The sequence below is a fragment of the Scomber scombrus genome, chromosome 14 (assembly GCF_963691925.1).
Source record: "Scomber scombrus chromosome 14, fScoSco1.1, whole genome shotgun sequence".
Classification (NCBI taxonomy): Eukaryota; Metazoa; Chordata; class Actinopteri; order Scombriformes; family Scombridae; genus Scomber; species Scomber scombrus.
The window spans coordinates 25,914,464-25,942,093 of NC_084983.1; the positions used below are offsets into that span (position 1 = coordinate 25,914,464).

A 27,630-nucleotide genomic window follows, 5' to 3' on the forward strand; every position below is an offset into this window, starting at 1 on the left:
CCTCCTCACCTAACCAGTTGATATTTTTTAAATAACTATCCAAAAAGTGTGGAGCACATGACACAGTGGTGAATCCCCAGGACAGGTCCAACACACAGACTGAATGAGTCCATCTTTGGCTGTCGGGCGGACTCCTCAAGAGCACAGGACGGATGCAAACAGGCTAAACACATCTTGGCAATTCAAAAAACCCTCAGCATCTCCGCCAACGGTGTTATAGCCGAGCGGGGTGAATCTCACACCGGGGGACCAGTCGTTTCACAGGCAGGTAGGCTATACCCCTACTGCTAATTAGTGTGACACCTCTTGGTTGGCGTGTTAAAGGTGATAAAGGTGATTACCACGACCGACCACCCATGCGTCGGTCCCGCTGATGGCGACTGCACCTGTTGTAAATGTGGGGAAGCTTATGCGTGAGCGTGTGCGCGCGTGTAAAAAAAAAAAAGACCTACATATACTGTATATGTATTGACAGTCAAGATGAGCTGTGCTGTTTTTAATGGCTGACAGTCTGACAACACAATGATGTCTGTTTCTATTTGCATTTAGTGTCCGACTATTTCAACTGCTTCTGAAAATCTCTTTCCAGCTGCTTGTGTGCGTCGCGTGCGTCAATGCGCGCTGTGTGGGTTTGATCGGTGTGATTAGGTGATTATAGGTTCATCACAAACACACGCCATAAGTGTAATTACAGTATAATCGTCTCAATACGCACTCAATCATACATCATGCTTTGTCGATTTATCACCCGCTCTCCTGTTCACTCAGACTGTAGCAGCTCATATATTGGTTCTGATAAATAGAGACAGTTTAAAGCCAAATTGTATTCATTCTCATTGCCAGATGCTCTAAAACTCCACAGTCATAAAGCGTGATGGCCAAATCTGTCACCCGCCTCACAAACATTCATCATCTGATACCCTAGGGGAGACCTGCCTGTGGATGGTAACGGATAGAGGGTAGACGTGATGGACGTTGGGTGCGAGCATTTTAGGGGGGGGGGCGCGCGCATGAGTGTGTTTTTTTGTTTTTTGTTTTTTTTCTTAATTCTCTGACACCCCATTCTCGTTGCAATGAGGGTGACATGTAGCAGCAGCTTGGAGCAGCAGGCGGTGTGAGTCCAGCTGCGCTCCCTCCGCTGCAGATGTGCGCAGCGTGTCAGACTATCACGGGTGTCCAACTCTTTTCCCGTTGGCTGGGACTCTTTTAACATCCAGAAGATCAAGGGCGCACACGTCCACGTCTGCTCTGCAGGGGGCTGGTGGTGAAGCACCAGAGCTGTTACAGTTTGGGCAAGAGCTGTTGTTGGGGCTGGACAGAGCTTGTTGGATGACCCAGGTTGACCTCCGGCAGCGGTGGCTGTAGGGGACAGGATGCACAGCCCATCCAGCGCCTCTGTTGAGGAAATGTTTTTAGAGTGCAGCTTTGATGGGTAAGAAAGAGACAGCAGATATCACAGCTGTGTGGTGGCTGCCTATCTTTGCCCAAGGTGACTTCAGTTGGACACTGACAATGTGACATTGAGCAGAGACAGGAAAGCAAACACAGCAAGTTATTTCATTTCCATTAATCATTGTTATTATTGGTTTAGCTGTAAATCTAATAAAAAGCCATTTCATTGTCTGTTGCCTGTCGAGGTGACACATGTCCTTCTTTGATGCGTAAAGATCGTCTCGTGTCTAATTCTGTTGGGCTTTGTGGTCTATAGCAACTAAGAGATGACAAATCTCAGAGTGGCAGTTTACCTTTATCCAGCACTGCTGCTGCTTCAGCTGATTAACTGTGGTCTCTCGTTATGTTTGGCAGGCGGCAGGGGCCTTATCTCCAAAACAGGAGAAGACATGAAGAGCTAACTGACGCTTTAGTGGCTATAGTAAAAAGAGAGTAATTTGTTGATTCATTTTGAAGTCCGCCTGTCCATCTAACAGATCTCAAACACATCACAGAATCCTTGGATGCAGTTAAATCACACAGTTGTGCATGTTTTGATGGTAATTTGGTGGCTGCGACAGTAGTAACAACCTGTTTTCTTTGATGTGGCGGATAAGGCTTCTGTTAATACTGTTGTATATTCTGGCTTGTGATGGCAGCGTTGTGCATAGCAGTTGGGAAAAACACTGTTGTGACCCTTCAGGTCTTTCCTGCCATCCTGCTAATGCATTTCTCTCCATGGGGACCGCAGGAGGTGAGGGAAAAACATGATTCTCCTTTTTCCCTTTTCCCAGCTTTTGGCTAAATCTCTGTTGCTCTCTACTTCCCTTCATCTCAGCCTTTTCTCTCGTTCAGGCTCAAATCCGTTCTGATCACTGTACTGCAGATTTGAAACTCGGGCTCCCTGGAGTGCAGATGACCCCACGGTTCAAACACTGCCAGTCAGCCCACTTTCATTTGCTCCTTTCATCCCACCCCCCCATCTCACCTGCCTGTCTGTCTGTGTTTCTGCATTTTCAACACTCCTCTTCCTGCACTGAGCCAGTCAATGAGGCTTATCAGATGGAGGTTTTCTGCTAAAGCTTGTCCTTGTCAGCTCTCATGTCCGTCTCTGTGACAACAGTCTGCGTTTTCACAGGAATAAAAAACAGAATCCAAAAATATATGGAAGGAAACTGGGGAGTGAGTGATAGTGAGAGAGAGGAAAGGGTTTGATGTATGTGTATGCGTGTCTGCTGGTTTTGCCATGAGTGAGTGGGTGTTTCTGTCAGTGGAACAATTGAGAGCAGATGGACTGTTAAAATACATTCTCATATTCATTTCATATCATATGTCTTATTAATTTGTCGACTGATGAAATAATTGCTTGGTCCCATTTAATTTGGGGCGCTGAAGAAATTGAGGATCTCAGCCTGTTGCAGCTCATTAACAGTCATTAAATGTTCAACATTGTTGTTATTCATTATTCTTATTTTTGGCATTCTTTTGTAAATCTTTACTCATTTTCCCTGTGAATATATTCACTTGTAAATGCGCAACTGATCAATACAGATCAAACACTATGCATCATAACCCATTCTCTTGTGCTCATCGCCTCCACCTCCACAACAAACCCACCAACCCCACTCAAAGAGGAGAAAATAATTATGGCACACCTCATTTGCATGCATCTTCCCAACAGGTACACACACACACACACACACACACACACACACACAAACTTGTCTTAATACATGCACAGACGTTCGAGCACTGATGCACCAACAGAAATCTAAACAGGCACATGGATTCGTTCATTGCACCCCAAAATAAACCTTTTTATGTATGCAAATGTGCATGCATGAATTCTTATTTATTTACTCACTTGAATACATTCACTTATACATGCACACAAAAATTAATGGTACACATCAAAAACCTGAATGCAACAAAAAGATACACATGCTGTAAAATCTACAGTATCTGTACATGCATCACAACACACCAACTTAGAAAACCAGCATCTCAAGTAGTATATGTACATGTTCATGCACAGCTGAAAGTCTAACTGTCATCATTAAAAATAAATTGTCAGGTGAAAGGTGATGCTATGCTGTAGTTATATTTTTAAAAAGACCAAGGCAGAGACAGTTTGTGAGCTAGATCTCTCTTAATTGGTAATATTGGTCGTTTTATTGGTAGTTTGTTGGTAGTTTTTTTAGTTTTTACATTTTATGCTGCCTGTCACAAAAATGTTTTTCAGTTATTCTTTCGGGTGTTTTATCTTCCGCAGAAACACTGCAGAATAAGGACTGTAATCCCATTCTGTGTTGTAAGCCATGCGAGGTAAAACGCAGTGGGGAGGCTGCCAGTCTTCTTAGTGATGATTGTATTTGTTCATTCAGTTAAATCTCAAAATCTGTGTAAATCTCAGAATTAATGCTGCAATATGTCATTGACATTGTATACAAGTATTACTCTTAAGAGAGTTTATTCTGTACCTTTCTGGTAATGGCAGATAATAATTAGACACTGATCCAAGAATGAGACCACAGTGTGTGAATGTCCCCTATGAGCAACACACACAAAACACTTAGCAGTGCTGGCATCATAAATAACACAAGGTATGGCACAGCCACCATTAAATCCAGACCCTCCCCAACCCCGTCTATCTTGTGTGGGGAGGTTGTTATGCAGCGACCCCTCTGCAGCTGGGGACGTGCTCCTGAGACAACTGCTGTACCCATCCACACTAAACATTTACATAACCAGTCCCCTATTGGGAAAGAGCCATCCAAACCTAACAGGGGATTCATGGGTCAAGAGAAAAAGAGAAATGGCCAAACAAACCGAGGCTTTGTAAATCAAATGGCCCAACATGTACCAGGTTTGAAGTAACTCAACTAAAAGGGGCTAAACAAAGTTAAGTAAGTAAAACCAAAACAGGGAGCTCCTCTACTCCCAACCCCACCAAACAAACAAACATTTCTTACCCCAAAACTTGTATCCAGGGAAGAAAATAATGTACATTTTCATGTGTAAAACTGCAATGAAAATGAAACTGTGTATTCCACATTGACGAGTAAAGACATGCTAAGACACGCTCACACAAAAATCATGTGGATACTGCAACACACCCAAGGTTTTAAACAAGACAGGCAGACAAATAATCCTACAAAAAGCCAATTAAATTGGCTCAAATTTACAAGGGTTTACGTTTAGCAAAGATAAAGCCCTCATTTGTCACACTCAGGATAGGCTTTAACCTTACTAAAAATTGTCGACAAATTCCCATTTGTCAAAAAACTGGCTCAGAGTCAGTGACAGAAAAGGGAATCACACATGAACAAAGTTTACTTATTGTTAATTTGAGATAAAATATAATGATAATATTAGTCTGCTTGGTTAGTAATGAATGTAGCGTGAGTGAAGCGTGCAAACAAAACACTAAACCCTAACCCATCTGGCTGGTGGTGTCCTGAGAGGAAGAGAAGACAAAGAGATTAACAAGGAAGCAACACTAATAGGCCGAGGCCTCAGCTACCCAGGTGCTGGTACTTTCCTGACGCCCTCTCCAACCCCACCCACGGGCTCCTGAGCCAGGAAGCCAAACCAACCTCACAAGCAGAAGGCAGAGAGGGGGACAAAGCAGTTTGCATCCTTGTTGGCTGAAACTCACGTCTGCAGAACAGATATGAGAGATGTTGCCGTGGTGACCTGAGTACCTTTAGTGCGCAGGTGGGACAAGAGTAGAACCAGGAGCAGATGGACCGATGAATACATTTCCTCAGAAGTCACAAACTATGAGCACACATACACACACCTCTCTGCACACCCAGTGTTTGCTGTCTATCTCTGTTTCATGCACACACACACACACAGCCATCTTCACACCTGGTGTCCTATACAGATCATCAGAGCATCTATCCCACGGGTAACCTTTTATTCTATCTTTGTTTCTGTGCTTGGTTGGTGTCCCTTTTCCTCCCTTGGCTTCGATTCCAAGATCCACAAAGGGATTTAAGTCTCAAATAATAGAGAGGAGAGGAGAGGAGGAGAGGAGAGGAGGGGAGGGGAGGGGAGAGGAGAGGAGGGGAGGGGAGGAGAGGAGAGGAGAGGAGAGGAGAGGAGAGGAGAGGAGAGGAGAGGAGAGGAGGAGAGGAGAGCAGAGGAGGAGGAGAGGAGAGGAGGAGGAGAGCAGAGGAGGAGGAGAGTGGAGGAGAGGAGGAGAGGAGAGGAGAGGAGGAGAGGAGAGGAGAGGAGAGGAGAGGGGTTGTTTATACTTTGACCATGTTTCATGTGACAAAGACATCCCTGCTTATCTCTATTCTTCCTGTCTGGCAGTGGCCCGCTCATAAAACACTTTCGGGATCACTATCCCTCCCTTCCGTCCTTGCAATCTCTCTTCTTTCTCTCTATAACCTTGTCTCAGTTCATTCAGTTCTACATGTACTATTGGCAGGAATATTACATGAAACATATTGCCAAAGTGTCAAAATATAACGCCGGGGGAAACCCTCGGAGGAGCGACTCTCATGAATCAAAGTACAGAATCGCTCTGATCATACGACAACAGGGCTTGTTGCTGATTGATGCCCTGTCATATCCTGAGGTCTCTTGGTGAGGTGTTGGGTGGCACTGGGGATTGTCTGGTGGGACAAGAAGTCAGCAGATCTGACAGGGGAGGGGGGTTTGGATGGAACGATAGCGAGTGACAGGACTTTAGTGGTTTTCCTCTGTGGACAAGGAGACTGAACAAAGAATGAGCAGAGGGAAGACAGAGAGAGAATGATTGTTTGATACTGCCTCATTCCTGATTGTGCTCTGATGGTATTTATCAGAACAATAAGAGTGGAATATTTTTTTGTGGTTCCATTGAATTATAATGTGATTACATAATTTGTCACGGTGATTCTGCCACAAGGAGACAGCAGTTTCTCCCAGAAACGAGCATTAGCAGAGTGCAGAGAACAATGTTCCCTCTGCTAGAGATTGTGTTTCTAAAAAGGGCTCATGCCAGAGTTTGAATACACATGTACACAATGAGACACCTCTATTTTTTTTTGCTTTCACACTCACTCACACATATACACACACACATACACACAGTCTAAATAAACATGTGTCTGTGTGTTTGTTCTGTAGGGAGAAGATGCCATTCCATCATGTGCGGGCGGGCCTGCTCTATCCAGACAACTACCTGAGCAGCTCCCTGACGGAGGGCAGTGAAGCCTTCCAGCTCACCAGCATCTCCACAGAGGAGCTGGGAGGTGAGTGCAGTGGCTGATGGAGTGGGGGGTGTGGGGTAGAGTGTGAGGTACTCGCAATTAATGTTTCACTACTGGAACAATGCAGTTACAATGCTCCAATTCTCCCGGGGAAAAGTTTTTCCATTTAACTATTGTGTCAGCGCTTGACTTGATGCATTGGTTTCCAATTATGGTGCTTAGGAAATAAAATCAGTCACAGGACTCAAATTGAAGCAGTGCCTAAGCGAAATACAGCCTATATATATATGACTAGACTTGAACTAGGATTTACTGATATTGGGCACTGGCGCTCATTTGACAATTTGATCTACAATAAAACCAAAAACATAAGTGTATTGAAGCATTCGTTAAACACAAGTATATTATTTTACATTTATCTTACATGGCCTGACAGGTTGTTGGTTAAACTATGGATAGGTTTTATAATGTATATTTTGTGATTATTAAGTCCTTTTACCAAGTCCTCTAAATATGACATTCAGAAATAACCCATATGAGTATTTTCTGATACAACACCCTTATCATTAAAGGAAGATAATAATTCATTACAACTATGGGCTTTAGTTTTATAGCTCTGGCCATCGGCACAATTGGTTATGACGTATTCATCAAACATCAGTTAAAAATTGGGGCAGCAGTAGTCAGACAATCAAACAAGTTGTAAACAAATCCCAGGTTGGTCAAATTTATTCTGATGCTATTGTTGCTATTGTTGTGTGCACTCAAATAAAGTGATAGCTAATCTCATCTTTTCCTGTATTACCATCTCACCACTCCTGTTTGTGTCCTATTGATAGTATATTTGCCAGATCTCAGCATTTACTTTGGTTCCATTGACTTACAAGAAACTCTAGTTCTCCTTTAAATATACTGACACAGAGGAGTTAGTGCTGTTTTTTGGACAAAACTGTCAGCAGCTTAATGCTGTATTTTGGGTCATGTTTGAGGCTTTCCTGTGAATTCAGTAAGTGCACATATTTCAGACACGGTTTGCTTTGGTTGAGGAATAAACAGCTAATCCTGTCGCTGAGTTATGACCGAGAGTGTAAGAGTGTGTTTCTGTCTGAGGGTGTATGTTTGTGTTTATACATATGGCGTATTGTACTTTGCTTGAATGAGCTTTTGGTATGAAGTACTTTGTTGCATAAATCTTTTAATCCAATGTCCCTCATGCGCAACTCGACTCAACCCGGTTCACCAAAACACTTGCTTTAGCAAAGCGGAGCCGGTACAGCGACTGCACCGTCTCATCTCAATCATTAGTCTGTTTGGCTTCTGTGTTTTGTTTGTCAAGGGCAGCGAGAAGGGTGAATCAGTTTGGACCTATGTAGAGCTATTATATAAATTGAAATTGGACTGTAGGACACCATACATTATGATGAGGCATTATCTAGACCTTGTCAGCCACAGATCCAACGCAACCAATGGGATTGTTTGATTTGGACAAAACATCCGTGGTGTTCGCTGCCAGCATTTGAAAACTCCTAATCCCACTTCAGAGATATGCTGAAGGTTCTTCTAGGATCATCTGTTAGCGCAGATAGAAGGCTAGTTAATCACCCCTGTGTTGGATCGCCGCTGTCCTCTTCTCTAGTTTTGAGGCGTTTCATCAATCACAGTGAGAACATGTACAGTCCTGGGGGTTTGACTTCGTAATACACAGCCGCACACAGGCAGGCAGGCAGGCAGGGCTGCGTGCTTAGACACACACACACACACACACACACACACACACACACACTAGGCATTGCACAGTAATACATCAGGGACCAGCCCATTCGTACCGTATTGAAAATGTACTCTTCACTGGTGAGCTGCATACAAATACATCTCACTTTGTTTCGGGAGGCCACACTTTCAACCGCATTCCCAGTCCCTTGCCTCTGATTCTCACTTTATTTAGTGAGAGAGAGAAAGGGAGGCAGTGGCACGGTGCTCGAGTCTAGTTATCAGCCATAGGGGATATTTACAGGCTTAGATGGGGGCTGCGACTGAACTTGGGCTCTCTCGCAACTGACAGAGCAAAGACAGGCATAGGAGACAGATCTGAGACGGACTTATTACACAGAGGAAGGAAAGAGCAGCATGTCAGGACGAGAATATTAATGACATACAGCCTGAGAGAGACAGAGAGAGATGAACTTCATGTAAAATTCATTGTCTCAGTTAGGAAAAGGATTAGTCTCGGGGAAATCGTGATTTAAATTTCATCGTGCGGCCGGCTATTACTCTTTTTGGTTGTGTTTCTCCTGTAAAGATTTGCACAAATGCTGAATGCCAGCTGAAATGATGCCCTCCCCCTCCCCCTCCCCCCTCTGCAAAGTGTAAAGATCCACAGAAAAATTGAGTTCTCTTCCGTGAAAAATGTTGAATGAAGTCTCGGAAAGTCTGTCTTCGCTCTGTGGTCTTTATCGTGTCAATAACTTCGATCACCTCCACTCCGGCCCAAAACCCCGCCTCCCTCCTTCCACCTCTATTCACATGATGCCAAGTGATTGACAGGTAATTAGCCGCAGATTGACCAGGGTATTTTGTAAGAAGGTCCTCAGAGGTTTAAGTTATTCTACTGCACGTTCACTAACAATTTCAAGTTAGAAGGAAGCCTTTTATGTAGGAGGAGTGAGCCGGAAACACACTTGGCAATGCTGGTGGTGATTGTTTGGAGGGATCGGGGCTGGTCCCTCTGGGTTTGTAAAATACAATAAGTTTATAAAGATGTAAGAGAGACAAGGAGAATGAGGACGGGAGGGAGAGAGAGAGAGAGAGAGAGAGATGGAGAGAGAGAGAGAGAGAGAGGGAGGGAGAGCGGGAGATCACCCTCACCTTGATTTGTCTGAGAGAAAGGCTGCAGCACTTCCAGTTAATGAGAAAACCTGTTATTAGCGCCAGGGAAGCTCCTTTAAATACCATCTACAGACCTGCAAAAATCTGTTACTCATTTATTTCCTCTCACAGGTCAGTCCATCTCACTGACACAATCCGATGGCCCACAGTTACATGCTTTCTATGAGACTGAACACACAGAGACACATATTAAATATTTTGTAGGCCTTGTCTTTGTGTTCAAATCAAAAGTCCTTTAACCTAAATGATGAAGTAGATAGTTTGTTGTTGCTTTCCAAATCAACCCATATGAGCATTTCTCATCTCACTGTTTGATAATTCTCTCCAAAACGGTGACAAACAACCTTTATAAGACGAGTCATATGAGCATCTCTGATATGGCTGAACCTGCAACAACTGACAGCAGAAACGAAGCTTTGAATACAACACTGACACATTTTTGCCTGTTAAATTGAGATGCACATTTACATGTGGAGGCACATCATTTAGAGTTGTGTTTCTGGCCACCTTGCAAATGTAACTCTAATATTTACTCCACTTTCAGCTCTGTTTTTGGTCTCCACCAACTCCATATGTTTGCTAAATACTCCACTATGTTCACCAGCTAGTCGCTAACTTTCTGTGTCTCATTTTTGGTTTTTAAAGCTTTTTGTCTGCTGTAGCTGAAAATTACACTATGAGAATGAACCAAAGCTTTAGAACCAAAGCAATGACCTGGAAGTTTCTATAAAGCTACATAAATAATTCTGTGATCATTTTTTGCACATTAATCACTCATTCAATACCTTTCAGATGTGTTAATGTATCCATTGTTAATGTTAAAAATATTCCTTATAGGTTCATTATTCATGTAAAGATGCCCCATGGAGCTGTTTTGTAAACAACAACAACAACAACAAAAAAAGTTTACATTCAGATTTTCTCACTAAAGCATATTGTGCGTATCGCTGAGGTCCAGCAACCGTGTTTGATACTTTTGGCTCCGCGTAAAACATTTGCAAAGCCAATTCTTCAAAATATTTTGAGTCATGCAATGTCTACATCCACCTTTGTCTGCGTTCATTCTTCTTCTTCACTACCCTTGCAGGTGCATTGCTACACCTCTTTGTGCATTACCGCCACCAATTGTCAATCAGTGGAATAGCCTGAAAGCAGCAGCTATTGTATAAGCAAAATGTGGACCCACTCATAAAAACATTGCTCATTAGTGCTACTAGTGGTTTAAAACTCCACAGAGTGCTTTACAAAGTAGTCGTTTGAGTTGAGGGAATGATTTTCGTCATCGTTAAAAGAAAACAACACTGACTGTTGAAAGGATATGCAAACAGCTTTCCTCCATATCAAAGTCTCACAGTTTGATGACCCAATCATCTAGCCTGACCGCCTCTCTAAGAGGTTTTGCGGTGCTATGACAACGTCACGCTCCTTCCGCTTTTGCTCCAAGGAGACAACTGTCATTATCCACATGAGCAGATCCTTGTTTGGAAAACGTAAACATAGGGCATTTTAAGTTTTGAACAAATGACCGAACAAACAAGGACAGCCTTGTTACAATTTATAATGTAACAACCAGTGTGATAATGTGTGTGTATATATATATAGATATATATATATATCTATATATATATGAAACACAAAGATCAAGCGCAAAGAATGTCAAAGGAGAGTAAAAATCCTATATATTTTACAGACTAGACGATTACAAAGTAGAAATATTGCACTGTAAAAATGAAAAGAAACCTTTCAATGACATTATGAACATTTCACAGAGTAAGTCACAGGATCTCGATAATGAGACGAATAAGATGGGAAAACACACACACACACACACACACACACACACACACACACACACACACACACACACACACACACACACACACACACAGTGAAGTCCCTCAATCAATTATTTCCCGACCTTGGGTTTTTTTTTTAATGGCAATAAAGAATCAAGATGAACAGATATTTTCATCTGCTATGATGAGCCCTCAACCTTTCAGACAAAACAAGGAGAGGGAAATAAATGAAAAAGCAAAGTGCAGGTGAAAGACATTTCCACATCTTACACCACACATGTAGCAACCTTGTCCTGAACTAACCCACACATCAACAGAAACATGAAACAAATCACATTTAACTCCACTCAGAAAAAAAGGATCCAATGTTAATAAAATACCATAGACTGTATATAAAATGGACGTAACATCCGTGACGTCACCCATTGGTTTGTGGACTGCTGCTCGGAAGCCAATAGTTTCGGATCCTTGCAGCGCCATCTTGAAAATTTCAGGTGCATGCTGGGAAAAATAAAAACACGGATTCTACTTATATGGGCATCAGGAGGAGCAAGAGGCGCCCTCCTGAACCTGTGAATCAATCAACCTGTCAATCACGACGTAGCCACGCCCTAATGCATACCCTGCTTTATCGTCAAATATAAAATCAGGGAGGCCAAAATGTCCCAAATGAACATCATACTGCATTGAAGAAGGCTTTAAACTAGCGATTGAGACCATAAACACATTTTGAAAACGTTTACTGAGGTTAGAAATCAAGTGAGAAGTTGGTGAATTCTCCATTGACTTGTATAGAGACGGAAGTCCTTTTGACACCAAAACGGTCGCCCCCTGGTGGCCTTTTGATAGAATGCAGATCAAATCAGTAATGAGCAGTGTTATGATGTGTGTTTGTTGTGCAGAGATCCGTGAGGCGTTTCGTGTTTTGGATCGGGATGGGAATGGTTTCATCTCCAAACAGGAGCTGGGAATGGCCATGCGCTCGCTGGGTTACATGCCCAGCGAAGTGGAGCTGGCCATCATCATGCAGAGACTGGACATGGATGGTGAGGCTACATAAGGACACACACTTGGGTGCATGCACAGAGCAAGCCTGCAAACACACAAAAATACAAAAAAGGACCTTTTCATTAAGTGTGTGACACATAATGCATGTGTGATGTTTGTTTTTTAGTTGTTTCTGTATTAAAATATGATGTGTTCACTTTGAAAAAGATTATTTTCCATCCAAATAAAGCAAGTCATATGAATATTTCTTAGGAATAGATTTTAATGTGATATAGATGAAAAACAGTGATGAATATTTCCAAAAATGCAGAACTTAATGTCTCTTTCACTTTCTTCGGGCCAAATGTCATTAAAGCTTCCTTCATAATGTCCCTTAAAACTGTCTGTAAACTGCCTTCAGAGCACCAGGTGGTCTAAGAAATTCCATTGGAGACAATAAAGAGATAACCCGTTTTTCTCCTGCACCTTCAACTCCAGCTCTGCTTCACAGAGGACTGCAATTACTCCTAAGCAGTCCCTGCATCACAAACAAGCTAGTCAATCTTTCAGCTGGTTCTTATCTGCTGCTCTTGATTTCCACAGCTCCCGGTAAATATCAAAGGTCAGAGCTAAAAGCTTTTTGCTTTTGCTTCCATGAGTAGTTTGACCACCTGAGAGCCGTGCTGCCATTTGTTTTGAGGAGAGACAGTATCTATCGTAAAAATCCCCCACCTCTGACTTCTATCATCTCTGTGTAATTGCTAATGAATCTTATTATCAGGTTTTAAACAACCTGCACAAGCCTCTCAGATTATTCATTGTATGTCATTAAATCAAATTCAATTAAAACCCTCCTTAAGAAGTCTTGATCTCTTGATCCCTGGCATTATCTTCTTACCCGTCTTCAGGTTTCCAAGTGGTCTCAATAGTATGCAACATATGTTAATCCAAAACTGCATTTTTGAGAAACTGCAGTTGGATTTTTGAACAGAGAACTGATGCTTACAATGCTAATTACACAAGGTAATGCTTCAATTTACTCTTCTGTAATTCCCGTAATCGTGTTGGAAAGGACTTTGTCATTTGGAAGTAATTTTCTTCCAGCTCCAGTTAAGTTAATATAACTGAAAACGTATTTTCTCCGTGCATGTCAAATTTGCCTGTAGACAAATTTCACATTTTTTGCATGTTCAGCTAGCCTACCATACGCTGACTAAAACACTAAACAAATGAAGTTCATTCATTGTAAGTGCCCTCTTATTTCATTACATTAGTGCCAAATGACACTATTCCTTCTAGGGCACTTCTTAGAAATTACTTTCAAAATTACAGACCACAGGATGAAGAAGAAAAATTGTTCCCCTACTAACACATCACACTGAGACTTGTGGAAACTGCTACTAATATTACTGGTGGTGGTATCAGTATTATCCATAAATAGAATAATAAGTCTCTGCAGTAACTCAGTTTATAAAACATGCTGTCGTAAAGATGTTCAGTGAGTACTGATGCCACAGGACGCTGGCTTTTGATCGCTATCTCTAACAACATGCAGCAGCAGAATACATAATGCAAACTCTCACAAGTTGTGTCTTTGGAATTTAAATTGCCAAATGTTCCCTGAATTGTTGCAAAAAAACAACAACAACAAAACAATACCATAATTGTTAATCTACATACTACTACACACAAAGGCACACAATCACACAGGTGCACACACTTTATTTGATAGGTGAATTAGTTCTGTTGGTGCATGCGTGTTTGTCATGGATGAAGGAACAACCATCTGTTGATCTGTCTCAGGGTGTTCTTCTTTGTTGATGCAAACAAACAAACTTCTGCACCGGTCTAGCTCCGGTTTGACAGCCTTCCTATCTCTGTGTCTGATTTCCTATCATCTCCCTGCATATCTGTGTGTGTGTGTGTGTGTGTGGCTGCAGGGGATGGCCAGGTGGACTTTGAGGAGTTCATGACGATACTGGGGCCCAAACTGCTGTCGTCCGACAACAGAGAAGGCTTCCTGGGCAACACCATCGACAACATCTTCTGGCAGGTGAGAGACAAAACTACTTCCTCCCAGCTGGCAAAGACTGAGTTTCTCATCATTCACACTCAGTGTATCATTTATCAGTTCCATCTCTAACGTCTCGTCTTACTAACGCTGCCTCATCTCTGACTGCGTGTCTCAGCAGTCAGAGCCTAAGTCTACATCCTCAAGCACAGCCCTAGTTTCTGCAGGAACTCATGCACATGCACACAATCACTTCTAAAGGCAAAAAATACACAAACACACACACTTTCAGGCCCCCTACCTGCTTCTTCTATTCTTAGGCAAAAAATAGACACTTCTCTTTCTTTTGACTCTGGGCCTTGAAGGAAAAGAGACCTGCTGAGAATTAAGAGTGTTTCTTTATGTGGGTTTGTGTATGTTTTTGGGTGCGTGTGTGTGTGTTTATTATTCAGAGTGATGCAGAAGGTATTACCATAATAAAGATTCTAGGGATGTGCCCCCGTATGTGGAATGATATCTGAGCTTGTGCGCTTTCAAGTGTCCACACTGGGCTCAATGGTGATTAAAGCTGCAGCTCATCTACATGCTTTTGAACGTGCTCACTTTGTTTTTGAAAATGGTTGTGTTCCTGATAGAAAATGTGCTGCTCTCAGAGTGTTTTTGCCTCTTAGGTAAGACAGGGGACAATAATGAAAAGTGCAGAGTTTTGAACATGTGTGTGTGTGTGTGTGTGTGTGGGGGGGGGGGGGGGGCAGCTTTCAGGAAGCTTTCCTCTGTTTTCCTTGAGTCAAATGAAAGAGGAAGCATTTAGAGGGTGACTCACTGAAATGAGGAGGTGTGCATGTTTCAGGTTACAAACACACACTGGGCCACATTTACATAGACATGCTTCATCATAATAACATTGTGCAATCATTTCAGAAAATATCATTCTTTGAAAAAAAAAACAACAACAACAACTATTTATGCCATGCAGACATCAGAAAACAATAGAAATTAATACAACAAAAACCTGCAGGATCATTTCTGTCTCAATCATGTGAAATAGAACACGTTTTTATAAATGAGACACGCTGCATAAAGGGGAGCAAGACAAACTACAGCATGTCAGGCGGGGAGGCTGAAAGAGATGAGAGAATAGAGAGGCGAGTTGGACAATATGTGGGGAAGGGGAGGGTTGGGGTGGCGCGGGGGGGGGGGGGGGGATGCCCCACATAAAGATACAGGAATATAAAGGAAAACCACAAAGGAGGAGAGTGGAAGAAAATGAAAGACGAGGTACGAACGACTCTGATTCATGAAGGTCGCAGACGGTGTGCGTCTCTGGGGTGATTTTAAAATGTTCACTTCTCACAAAGGGAGAGACAGACCAAAAGAAAACAGGAAGAACAGGACAGGAAAAGACGAGACGGAAGAGGAGAGAGGGAGAGAGCCACAATGAAAACAGAGAGCAAAAGAATATAGGAAGGGGAGATGAGGAGGAGGCGGAAGAAGACGAGAGGGATGAAATGGTGGGAGGAAGTGTGTCTCTGAGGACTGTGAGAGCAGCGTTTTGTGTGTGTTTGTTGCGTGTGCATGTGTCTGTTTATGTTTCACAGACCTCAGAGGGAGACAGGCAGAAAGGGAGAGCTGTTGTGTGGAAAAGAGAAACATGGGAGAGAAGGTGGGCCATAATGACTCAGTTCAGTGTGTTCAGATAATATTCTCGCACCGTGAGATGTGTGATTGACTTCACTGGGGAGACTGGAGTTGGTTTTTTTTTGTGTAATTACATTATGTCCCACCTGTGTGCATTTGTGTGTTGAATAAATGGTGTGCATCGTTATGATTGTATATTGCTTGTTTTGACTCGGTGTACCATTGAAATATATTCGAAGCATTGCTGTTTTTCTGTTTATTTTCCACTGAAGCATGAGGCCTGAGTAAAACCTTCTGGGAGATTCAAATATCTGCTTTGAAAAACTCCTGACTCAAGTTACCGAATTTCTGCTGACAGTGAATTAGATTTGAAAAAAGGAAGCGACCAGTCTTCCATTGCAAATTAAGCTACAGCGCCTAAAGATAGTCATTTTCAGCTGTTTCAAAAACAACTTCTTTTTTTTGCCAATATTGTCGTGCAGAGCGAATGTAGGACAGAAGTCTGTAGAATCTTCTAACGTGTTACAATAGCTGAAAAAACGCTGCGGTTTGTTTGAATGAAACCAGCCAGTGTTGTCAGTGGCCAGCCTTACATTACATTACATTCATTTGACAGATGCTTTTTGTTCTAAGTGAGTTTTTCCTACACATGTTAGGAGCAATTTTGAGGTTCAGTGCCTCACTTAAGGACGATTCCACGTATTAGATTCAGGGATCAACCCGACCATATGATTAATGTCCCACCTGTTTTACCATCTGAGCTACTTACACCCCAAGGACCACCAACTAACAAAGCATGTTGAAGCCCATTTATCACAAATCGTGTCCTAAAGAGGACATAACATGCACATTTCCAGATGTATATTCTTAATCAAATTCTACTGAGATGTCTTTGTATCATTCGCAGTTCAAAAACCTCTTAATTGATCTTCTACTGGCTCTTTATGCAGCCCCTCAGTTCAGCCTCTGTCTGAAACAGTCCGTTTTAGCTCCTGTCTCTTTAAGACTCCCCTACTAATGAGCCCAGTTTGTTCAGATTTGTCATTTTCTGCCAACTCCAGAGGCTACGTAAACAAACAGTAGTAGTCAGATTTTGCATCTTCTTCCGCTCTTAAAAAAACAAAACAAAACAAAACAAAAACTCAAATACTTCTGTACACATTCAAGCTCCTATTGATCTGAAATATGTGAGTGGACAACACGAACACCCAATGGAACAACCTTAGCAACAAAGGCCACAGAGGGGAAGGCTGTTTATTCAAACAAATTAACGTCATTATGAGGAGGAAGTAGAGGCCGCACATTCAGAGCAGGTTAAAGCCCTGTTGAACATTTTCATCTGAAATCACAAAAACCTTTTTATGTCCCCTTTAAAATCACAACTGGCCATTTTTAAAACCTGCTGTCGTGTTTTGGTCATAGTTGAGAGTTGACAGCGAGTAGAAAATGGGTCGTCAGTCATAGTTTCCGGCTTTGTGCGCCCAACATCCACCGTGACATTTTGCAGTAATGTTCAGTAACACCAAAACTCTAAGTCCACCCCGGTCAATTAGACAGAGCAGTACTTATTCCCATAATTGCAAGGTCAATGCTGCTTGTTTTTTGAGTGACGACAATTTCTCCAGGCTGCCGTTGGTTTCAATTCATTTGCATAAAGTAATAAAATCAAAGGGGTCTCTTGCTTGTATTATAATCTACTGTACTGTATCTAATTGAACATCAATTCTGTACAAATTTGTGTTAGTAGTTACATTACAACTGTTAAGGCAAGGCAGTTTTATTTATATAGCGCATTTCATACACAGTGGCAACTCAATGTGCTTTAAATAAAACAAACATTTAACAGAAAAAATTGGAAAATAAAAAAAAACCATAAAAACATGGAATTTGAGAAATAAAAATAAAACCCAATCATAGTAAACACATACCCCCCCCCCCCCCCACACACACACACACACACACACACACACACACACACACACACTAATAATAAAAACAAAGTACAGAAACATAGAAAGAGAGAGAAATAAAATACTATAATAGAGCATTAAATATAAGGTTGCAGCAATGATTTGCTTTAAAATCATTAAAAGGACATAGAGTGCAAATGAAAGATTAACATTTAAAGTGCTTTGAAAGAGCTCAATCATAAGCACAGGAGAAAAGAAGTGTTTTTAACCTGGATTTAAAAATATTCACAGTTGGGGCTGATTTCAGTTCTGCTGGTAGTTTGTTCCAGTTGTGTAAAAGCTGCTTCACCATGTTTAGTCTGAACTCTGGGCTCCACTATCTGACCTGAGTCAGTAGGTCTCAGAGCTCTACTGGGTTTATATTCTACTAACATGTCATTCATGTATTCTGAACATAAACCATTCAGTGATTAAGTCAAAATTATGTCAAGTTACAAGTTTTTATTAAAGTTCTCTTCTAGTAACTTGTAGCCTCTAAGCTCGACTCCCTGTCAGTAATTTTGTCAATGAAATCAGTAACTAACAGGTTGAAGGAAGCAGAATTAAATAGTCACCGTCAGGCTTAGCAACATCTGTTGAGACATACTGATGACCAGTGATGCCAGTGATGAGTCATTTTTTTTTGTTTAAACGTGGTGAGTCAACTGCCAAATGCTGGATGGTTTTACCCAAAGCGCAGCGCTGTGAGTAATTATTTCCAAAGTGACCGGGACAGAGCCTGTTCAGTTTCAGCACCTCCACAGTGGAATAGTTTGTGTCAGTTTTATTGAACTTAATGTTATTTTAAAGAGTAATTTAAAATAGATTTTATTACATCATATATAATTGTGGCTGATTCTTTTATGTGCATCTAATTTTTCATTTGTGGTTCACTGTTGCATTTGCTTTCTTTATTATAAACGACTTACCATACCTGCAGTTTTATGCTATATGTGTCCTCAGTGTGTGTGCACATGTATACATTTTCCTTTTTGTTAAAGCATTTTTTGGTTTGTTTTTCAAGTAAAAGAGAAGAAATCTTGAACTTGAAGGCATCTAACCCTGACAGCCCTGAAAAATAGGATAAAAAGAGTACAGAACAAAAGAAAGAAATGCCTGCAGGTTGTTACTCTGAGTGACTTTTGAGAGAAAGGGTCAGAAGACAAAGCAGGTGGACGACAAGCTTGTGCTGTTCGAGGGCAGGCAGGATTAGACTGGACGGATGTGAGTGTGAGCAACTGTTCCTCTGAGTGATGTGTCCTGGCTCCTTCAGTATGTCACCGGTCACTGCTCATGATCCCCCGCTGTTTTCCTGTCACACACACACGCACACACACACATCACATAATGTAGTTCATTCAGTGAAAGACAAAATGCACTGACAGGCAAACTCTCGAGTTTTCACATCTCCTGTTCATCACTCCTTGCGTGCGTGTGCGTGTGTGTGTGTGTGTGTGTGTGTCCTTCAGAGAGTGGCCAAGGGGAGAAATCACTGTTGGTTGGTAACAGGTTGCAGCTCCACTGTGGCTTTTCCCTCTTCAGATAGACAGACAGGAACATTGTACATTCTCGGTGCTCCTGCCCTGAGCTGTCAAGTTGTCTGTCCTGCGGCTGCAGTCCAAGAACTTGTAACTCCATTTTCCTGCAGCCACTCAGGGCTCAGACAACTTTGGCAAGAAGCGGAGCAGAATTAAAGCAGCTGGGTCCCTTCGACTGCTGCTGCCACTCCCTGTTCTTCTGCCTTGAAGTGCAAAGCAAGGTTGCATGAGTCAGAGTGCTTAAAGATCCAATCTTACATTTTATTTAACTATGCAAAAGTATAATCACATATATAATTAAAGAATTTCAGATATAGGACTTCTTTGCTGCTGTGTCTATAAATGTTACTGATGCAAACAACCTTAAACAAATAGCATCAGAAGATATTGATAACTGAGTTTAAGCTGGTGTCAAGTCATGTTTAAGACACCAAATTATTAAACATCTATCAAACAGGGGGTGGAAGGTTCCAAATCTTACATTTTGGTGGTGGAGAAGCACTTTTTTGTTTACATTTTGACAGTTTTTTCTTTTCTCTGTCTAAGGTGCTTATGATGCTGCAATTTTAAATATTTTTTGTTGTTTTTTCTTGTGTAGGACTGCTCTTTTATCTTTGTCTCCTCCAGTACTCCTTTGCTATTTCAAAAAGAGAGAGTCTGCTTTTGTGTGTGTCTGTGTATGTGAGAGAAACATAAAAACAAACAGAGAAAACCAAGACAGGGGCGAAGCCATTTACTGAAGGTGATAGGGTGCGAAATTTCTTTATTTATTGGAATACTCCAGGTTTGCTATTAATCTTGTGTTTGTTGGTGCTGTACCTGTAGGCTCTCTTGTGTGTGTGTGTGTATGTGTGTTTTTGCGTATACATCCACATGCATGTTTCCATAATTACAGTGTAAATCACCTGGAAAGGCGGCGTGGTTAGGTAGAAATCAATTTGCTGAGATTTTTGGCTACACATCAGTGCACACAGAAGCAGACATGCAATAAATAAATAAACAACCAGCTCAATAATCATTCTATAATGAAAACATAAAATATGTGTTTGTATGTATGTGTGTGTGTATTTAATGCGTTGGAATATCTTGATTGGACTCCTCTGATTGCTGTTGTAGTGTTGAAATATAACATTACATTACAGTGGGGTGTAGAGCGTGTTAAAACAATAATAAATAGGCCTGGGTATCATTTAAAATGTTTATGGTACTTAGGCCAAATCAACAAACAATATTTCTTTCAATACCTTACTCTCAAGGAATAGTTTGACATTTTGGAAAGTATGCTTATTCACTTTCTCGCTGAATGAAAGCTCGTAATTTTAGTTGTGTGGTGGAACTATTTGTTGGGCAGGTGAAGTGACTTTGCTGGTTGCCTGGCAACCTCAAGATGACTATTCACTTAACCTTTGTGTCGTCCTCCCCGTCTGTTTTGACTGTTCCTTCCTTCCTTCCTTCCGTCTGTCCTTCCTCCCTCCCTCCTTCTCTCTTTCTTTCCTTCCTCTCTCTTTCCTCCCTTCCTTCTTTCCTTCCTCCATCCCCCTTCCTTTCTTCCTTCCTTATATCCTTCCTTCCCTCCTTCCTTCCTTCCTTTCCTTCCTCCCTCCTTCTCTCTTTCTTTCCTCCCCCTACTCTTTCCTTCTTTCCTTCCTCCCTCCCTACCTTCCTTCCTTCCTTCCTTTCCTCCCTCTGTCCCTTCCTTCCTCCCTCCTTTCCTTCCTTCCTTCTTTCTCCCTTCCTTCTTTCCTTCCTCCATCCCCCTTTCTTCCTTCCTTCTATCCTTCCTCCATCCCCCTTTCTTCCTTCCTTCTATCCTTCCCTCCTTCCTTCCTTCCTTCCTTCCTTTCCTTCCTCCCTCCCTCTTTCCTTCTTTCCTTCCTCCCTCCCTACCTTCCTTCCTTCTTTCCTTTCCTCCCTCTGTCCCTTCCTTCCTTCCTCCTCCCTTCCTTCCTTCTTCCTCCCTTCCTTCCTTGACTCAAGGACAACAGGAGGGTTAAAGACTTAATAAACTACAAATCTGACCTAGTGTTTAAAGTCAAGTTTCAGTAATTGATGGGTTTTGATTTTCACAGCAACATTTTGTTCAGTATCAAAAAAGTCCTTGTTACACAATTTGAAATTGGTTAGATTTGCTTTGTCACACACGAAGTCTTGTTTTTTAGCTTAAAGCAAGAGTATAATTATTATTTCCTCGCTGAAATGAGCATCTCCTCCTCACTATCACAACTCTTTTACATCTCCACCAGCATTGTCTGCCAGTTCTGTTTTCTCCATCTGTCCCCCATTACTTCCTTCATCTTCAATTTACTCTGACCTCGCCATACTTTCCTATTTTCTCATCTTACAGTATCTCTCTCTCCTCCTGTCTCGATCAACCCCCTATTTTCATCCTCTGCGCCCCGTCTGCCTTGGTATGTCCATCTGTTGTGCTAAACCAAGCGACTGATTGTACTTGAAGCTGTCAGTGAGGTAAATAATATAGACACATGCTCGCAGGTTTGAGGATGGTGTGTGTATGTGCATCTATGCATTAGAGGGGGGGGTCGGGGGTCTGTTTTGGACCTACTGTTTCAGAAGGTTAAACAGGGGAAAGGAGATCGGACTGCCAGTCAGTTACTTCCTCTGGACCCCTTCAGTCATTTTAAACCAGGCGGGGAGTTCGGGTCCTCTGAAATGATGCCAACGCGGAAGTAACTTAAAACTGCATTCTATCAAAAGGCCACCAGGGGGCGACCGTTTTGGTGTCAAAAGGACTTCCGTCTCTTTACAAGTCAATGGAGAATTCACCAACTCTCACTTGATTTCTAACCTCAGTAAACGTTTTCAATAAGTGTTTATGGTCTCAATCTCTAGTTTAAAGCCTTCTTCAATGCAGTATGATGTTCATTTGGGACATTTTGGCCTCCCTGATTTTATATGTGATGATAAAGCAGGGTATACATTAGGGCGTGGCTACGTCGTGATTGACAGGTTGATTGGTTCACAGGTTCAGGAGGGTGCCTCTTGCTCCTCCTGATGCCCATATAAGTAGAATCAGTGGGGTTTTTTTACCCAGCATGCACCGGAAATTTTCAAGATGGCGCTGCTCAGATCCGAAACTATTCGCTTCCAAGCAGCAGTCCACAAACCAATGGGTGACGTCACGGATGTTACATCCATTTTATATACAGCCTATGTTTTAAACACAAGCATGCACACCCAACTGAGAATACAATCACCTACATGGGAGTATATGCACCAGTATTTCTATTTTAATTGATATGTCGATTAAGCGGCTTGTGCTTGCATACATTTATCCGCCTATATCAACGTACATGCTCAGGCTTTGCATACTGATTCAGGCACACAAAAAAGCCCAAGTGATGCTTATGTAAACACGCTGCCATTACATTACAACTGACAACTTTACCTGTACATCACACATTTAAGCAGTAAAACATAAATTACATATACCATCATTTCTTGTGGCTTGTAAATCTCACACCTCATTCTTATCATCTATATTTATGTGCCCCCATAAAGCCAGTTTGTGGATGACAGTGCTTCTGAATTGATCGCTGTGTGCCCCTGCAGTTTGACATGCAGCAGCTGTCTCTGGATGAGCTGAAGCAGGTGCTGTTCCACGCCTTCCGGGACCACCTGACAATGAAGGACATAGAGAACATCATCATCACTGAAGAGGAGAGCCTCAATGAAACCTCAGGGAACTGCCCTGAGTATGAGGGAGGTGAGGAAGCTGTTCTTTTGGAAACTTATAAAAGTAGTTTGTACTGTATTTAATATATTGTCGGTACTAATTTGACACGCAGTTAAGTAAACATATCCATGACAAAAACAATAATCCAAGTAACTAACCGTATCAAACTGTTAAAGGAGTCATTTGGGAATACACATCCGCTTATTTGCTTTTTACAGGGAGTTGAGAATCAGGGCAATTGGCTTAGTTTAGCATGATGACTGCAAGCACAGGGAAACTAGCCTATTTGCACACCTCTGAATTACCACCTACATTTCTTTATTGCTCAGCAGTCCATATACGTCTAGTGCTGTGCTCATTGACGGATGCTTCTGCTTGTTGGAGAAACAATTAACCAATCAGAGCTCAGTTGGCAGGATTAATAATGGGACATCATCTTCCTACATAGCTAGATAGTTATAGCATAAATGGCAACAAATGTGGGTGAGATTGTTGTTGCAAGCTAAATTGACATTTTTAGGAATATTCAATCATCACGGAAAATGTTAAGTTTACTACCCTGTGCAACAACTACTGCAACTTCTGTGTCAGCTGAAAATTACATGAAATTTAATTGGTATGGGCCATAGAGTGTATGGGTGCAAAGTAAACAAGATACCCTTCACCCTCTCAACAAGGCATTGGCCAGAATGAATATAATGTCAGTCTGAATAAATGAAGTGAAACAACACAGCAGTTAATTATGTTATCAGGCGAGGGGGGAAGCAGCTACACACGCCTACCAATACCTCTAAAGCTCACTAATCAACAGGTTGTTACTTGTTTGTTTACTCCATGCACGAATGAAGAGTTGCAGTTTAATGGGGAGTTACTATTGACTATTGGCTGCTGCCACAGTAAAAAACGACAAGACTCTGATAAATTATTATCTAGCTGTGCACAAATTAAACAAACAAGATGCAACTTTTTAATTAGTGAACTTTTACAGTGGCTTTGGACAGAGGTAGGTTAATTGTTTCCCATTGCATTCAGTCCTTTTGCTAAGCTAAGCTACTTAATGGACTGATGTGAGACTGGTATTGATCTTTTTATCTAACTCTCAGCAAAAAAGCGAATAAAGAAGCGCACTTCCCAAAATGCCTATTCCTTTAAAGCTAGATTATAGACTAACAGACAAATGTACACCTCCATCTGGCCTTAATGGAACAGTGAATCCCACAGGTTTCATCAAATCTAATAGAAATGAGTAAACAGATAACAAAGGAACAGAGAACTTCACCCAAAACAGGAGAAACCTCATCTCTTTAGTCTCAAGTGAAAAACACAAAGACAGGTGTGGTGCGTATAGCATGTTAAAAACCAATTACCCTCACTCTCATGACTTTCTTGGAAAAATTCAAGGTAAAATCCTACATTTTTAATTTGCTGCTATTTCAACACGAATACCCACCACTAAAAGGTCCCAATGGAAAGGCCAAGAACAGCGAGGCATATTCAAGAAAACAGATGTAATATTTAAATATTAAAATCTGCTAATGTCAGGGTCAGGCATTAATTTCTTAGAGTTTTAAAGCTCTAGTGCCCAAGTTGAAACACTGAGGGTATTTTCTTGAGACATAAAACCCAAGTTATTTCTGCTTTAAGGAGAAGAGGGAAACAAAAGCCCAGATCTGTCTCTCTGTTAGTTTCGGTGAACATCTAGAAATTGCCTTTTTCTGCTGTGAAACATCCAACCGAGTCAGACTAGGACAAAAGGTAAAGACGGATCACATGCGCTATAGCAAACCAGGAAAGTCTTAATGAATCCGTTGGGTGCTGGCCTACCGTTTCGGGGAGACCTAGAACGAGACAGCTGGGAGGAAATGAAGAGGGAGAGGGGACAGTGAAGGAGGTGATAAGAGGCTAAAGAAGGGATCAGGGGAACTGCTGGCTTGGCACTTTCACAAAGTTTCTAGCGTTGAGGGAAGGCTGTGCAGAGGAGTCAGGGAGAGGGGAAAGAACAGTTTAAAGATATAGAAAGGCGAGAAGCAAGCAGGGAGGAGGATGAAGAGCAGACGAAGAGGTATAGAGCCTCTCATGTACTGTAAAGATCAGCTGTATGTTTCCCCATGTTTAACCTCCTCAACTTCGTTCTTTCATTCCATCTTCTCTCCTGTCCAATGGGAAGTTAGCACCATTACTCTGTTAAATCCACGACTCAGAGCTCTGACTTGATTTATTGATGCAGTTCTGTATGTGATTGTAACAAACTGAGACAAGAGAGCTGACAGAGAGGAAGCTTTTGGTTATTGTTCTTTCTGCTAAGGCTTTTTCGGAGGACACATCTGTCTCTTCTCCTCTTCTTCTTTCAATCTTCAGAGATTATGTCTTTGGGGGAAAAATGGGACTCTCAGTCCAAACAGACAGGGTCAGGTAGCAGCACAATATGTTCCACCTTACTCTTCTTTTGTCTTTGTTTTTTTTGCTGCAGCATTGGAGTAGTTGCCTCAGTTTGTGCCTTTTTATGTAATCATGGTTTTGACATTGGAGAGGTTCCCAATGATAATTAACCACAATAGGAACTAGAAGTACTGGCTGCTATTTAATCAAGTTCCCATTTCTGTTTGGGTCAAAAGAGAAAAAGGTCACATTTTTTAATTACTGTCACACCAATCTGAATATGTTTATACAGACACAAGAAAAGATATCTTTAACTAACACTGTAGTTTTAAATAGTTTTACTTCGTCGGGATCACCCAACACCTGTCTCAGTGAAAGTACGTTCTTTGCCATCAAATGTAAATCAGATCTTTCTCCAGCCGTCCACTGGTGTTTTTTATGCTGCATACTTGCCTAAAATGCTGGTGTATGACCATATTGTTCAGTAATTGTAAGTACTGACAGAAAATTATTGATTATATAATATTTTTTTGGACCTCATTTAATCCCTTAAAGGAATAGTTTGACATTTTGAAACATACACGTATTTGCTGTTTCACCAGGAGATGGATGAAAAGATCCATACAACTCTGACTGTCCATTAATTTGCAGCTACAGCCAGCAGCCGGCTAGTTTAGCTTAGCATAACACCTGGAAGGACAGTGTTATGGAGATGTCCTTAATTAAGGGTGAGAGAGAAAATCATGAGTCCAGTAAACAAATTTAAATCACAAACTAGTATTTTAATATATATCTTGTACAAGATGAACAGAACTGAACTGTAAAGAAACAGAACCAAATTTATAATCTCTTTCCGGGCTCATCCCACACCTCTCTGAGAATCGGCCCATTCTCCTAAAACATAACAAGGCCTCACAGGTGGTGTCTTATCAGTGCCTTAGTGGGAGCCCAGTCCACAGCCCAGTCCCACACTATGAGAGAGATACACAAGCTAACAAAGCCTAACACAGGTTAACAGAATACTGAAATGCATATGTATATAATGAATATTATTCCTCCACTACAACAGAAAACAGCTCTGTAGAAAATCTGCCAATCAGCACTTCTAAAGATGTTAGATCTTGCTTGTACAAAACTATATGTAGAAAAATGTCTAGTTGTGGTTTTACAAGTGGGGGGGGGACTATTTCTTGGCCAGGTGCAGTGACTTCCTGGAGTCTCCACTGGTTGCTTGGAGCAGAAATTCCCAGAAGCCACCTTGGATTTTGTAGGAATTAAACAAACAAGATAAACTTCTTAAAGTGACTTTTAGAGGTGCAGCTTTGTGGATTTTTTAAAAACTTTTGGACATAGCTGTTCCTCTGTTTCCAGTCGTTATGCTAAGTCAATTGTTTCCCTCTTTATTCCTTTAAAGTCATATCTTATTAACTTATTCATGTATGTTTTTATTATTACATTGTCATTAATAAATCAATTATCTATCCTAATATTGTTTTCTCTTCTCTTCTACACCTCTCAGTCCATCCCAAGAAGAAGAATCGGCAGACATGTGTCAGGAAAAGCCTGATCTGCGCTTTCGCTATGGCTTTCATCATCAGTGTCATGCTTATCGCAGCCAATCAGATGCTGCGGAACGGCATGGAGTAACCAATTGCACTGTGAGCATGGGGAGTGGACAGAACAGCCATGACCTCACACCTTGTCTTTGCAGCCAAAGCTGGACCAGCCACAACCCAAGCACTTCTCTGAACAATCAATTGTGTTTTTTTATTTCCGTTTAATTTGAACTTACCTTATAGATGCAGACAATATGAGTGAAGAGAAATCTGTTTGTTTTGCATTGAAGATGTCACCATGTTACGTATCTGGACTTTTTATATAAATTGTAAGAATAAATAGATTTTATTTTATCCGTTCTTAAGACTAAGAACGCCCTTTAAACTTGATTTTCTAATTACCGAAAATGTTTCTAACATTTATCAGGTGCTTTGAGCCATTCCTGATTTCAAAAGCAAACAATGGTTATTATGGACAACTGCATATTTACCCCAGAGAAGTCGCTCTGAATGTGAACTGAGTGAATGTCGTGCACAGCATTTAAAAAGCGTTGTTAA

At 41.5% G+C, this 27,630-nt stretch overlaps 1 protein-coding gene across 1 annotated transcript; it reads left to right on the plus strand.

The window, feature by feature from the left end:
• Nucleotides 1-219: 219 nt before the first annotated feature.
• caln2 (calneuron 2) lies at nucleotides 220-27,356 on the plus strand. Its single transcript, XM_062433457.1, has 6 exons — nucleotides 220-268; nucleotides 6,556-6,680; nucleotides 12,223-12,366; nucleotides 14,248-14,360; nucleotides 23,014-23,167; nucleotides 27,036-27,356. The coding sequence occupies exons 2-6, from the start codon at nucleotides 6,563-6,565 to the stop codon at nucleotides 27,161-27,163; spliced, it is 657 nt and encodes a 218-aa protein (XP_062289441.1). The 5' UTR covers nucleotides 220-268; nucleotides 6,556-6,562; the 3' UTR covers nucleotides 27,164-27,356.
• The last annotated feature ends 274 nt before the right edge of the window (nucleotides 27,357-27,630 follow it).

What these genes read in the sequence shown, in the direction of transcription:
- caln2 (XM_062433457.1), top strand. Translation starts at nt 6,563, where the DNA reads ATGCCATTCCATCATGTGCGGGCGGGCCTGCTCTATCCAGACAACTAC. An exon ending in CTCCACAGAGGAGCTGGGAG is followed by an intron (nt 6,681 to 12,222) that starts GTGAGTGCAGTG and finishes TTTGTTGTGCAG; the next exon opens with AGATCCGTGAGGCGTTTCGT. An exon ending in CTGCCCTGAGTATGAGGGAG is followed by an intron (nt 23,168 to 27,035) that starts GTGAGGAAGCTG and finishes TACACCTCTCAG; the next exon opens with TCCATCCCAAGAAGAAGAAT.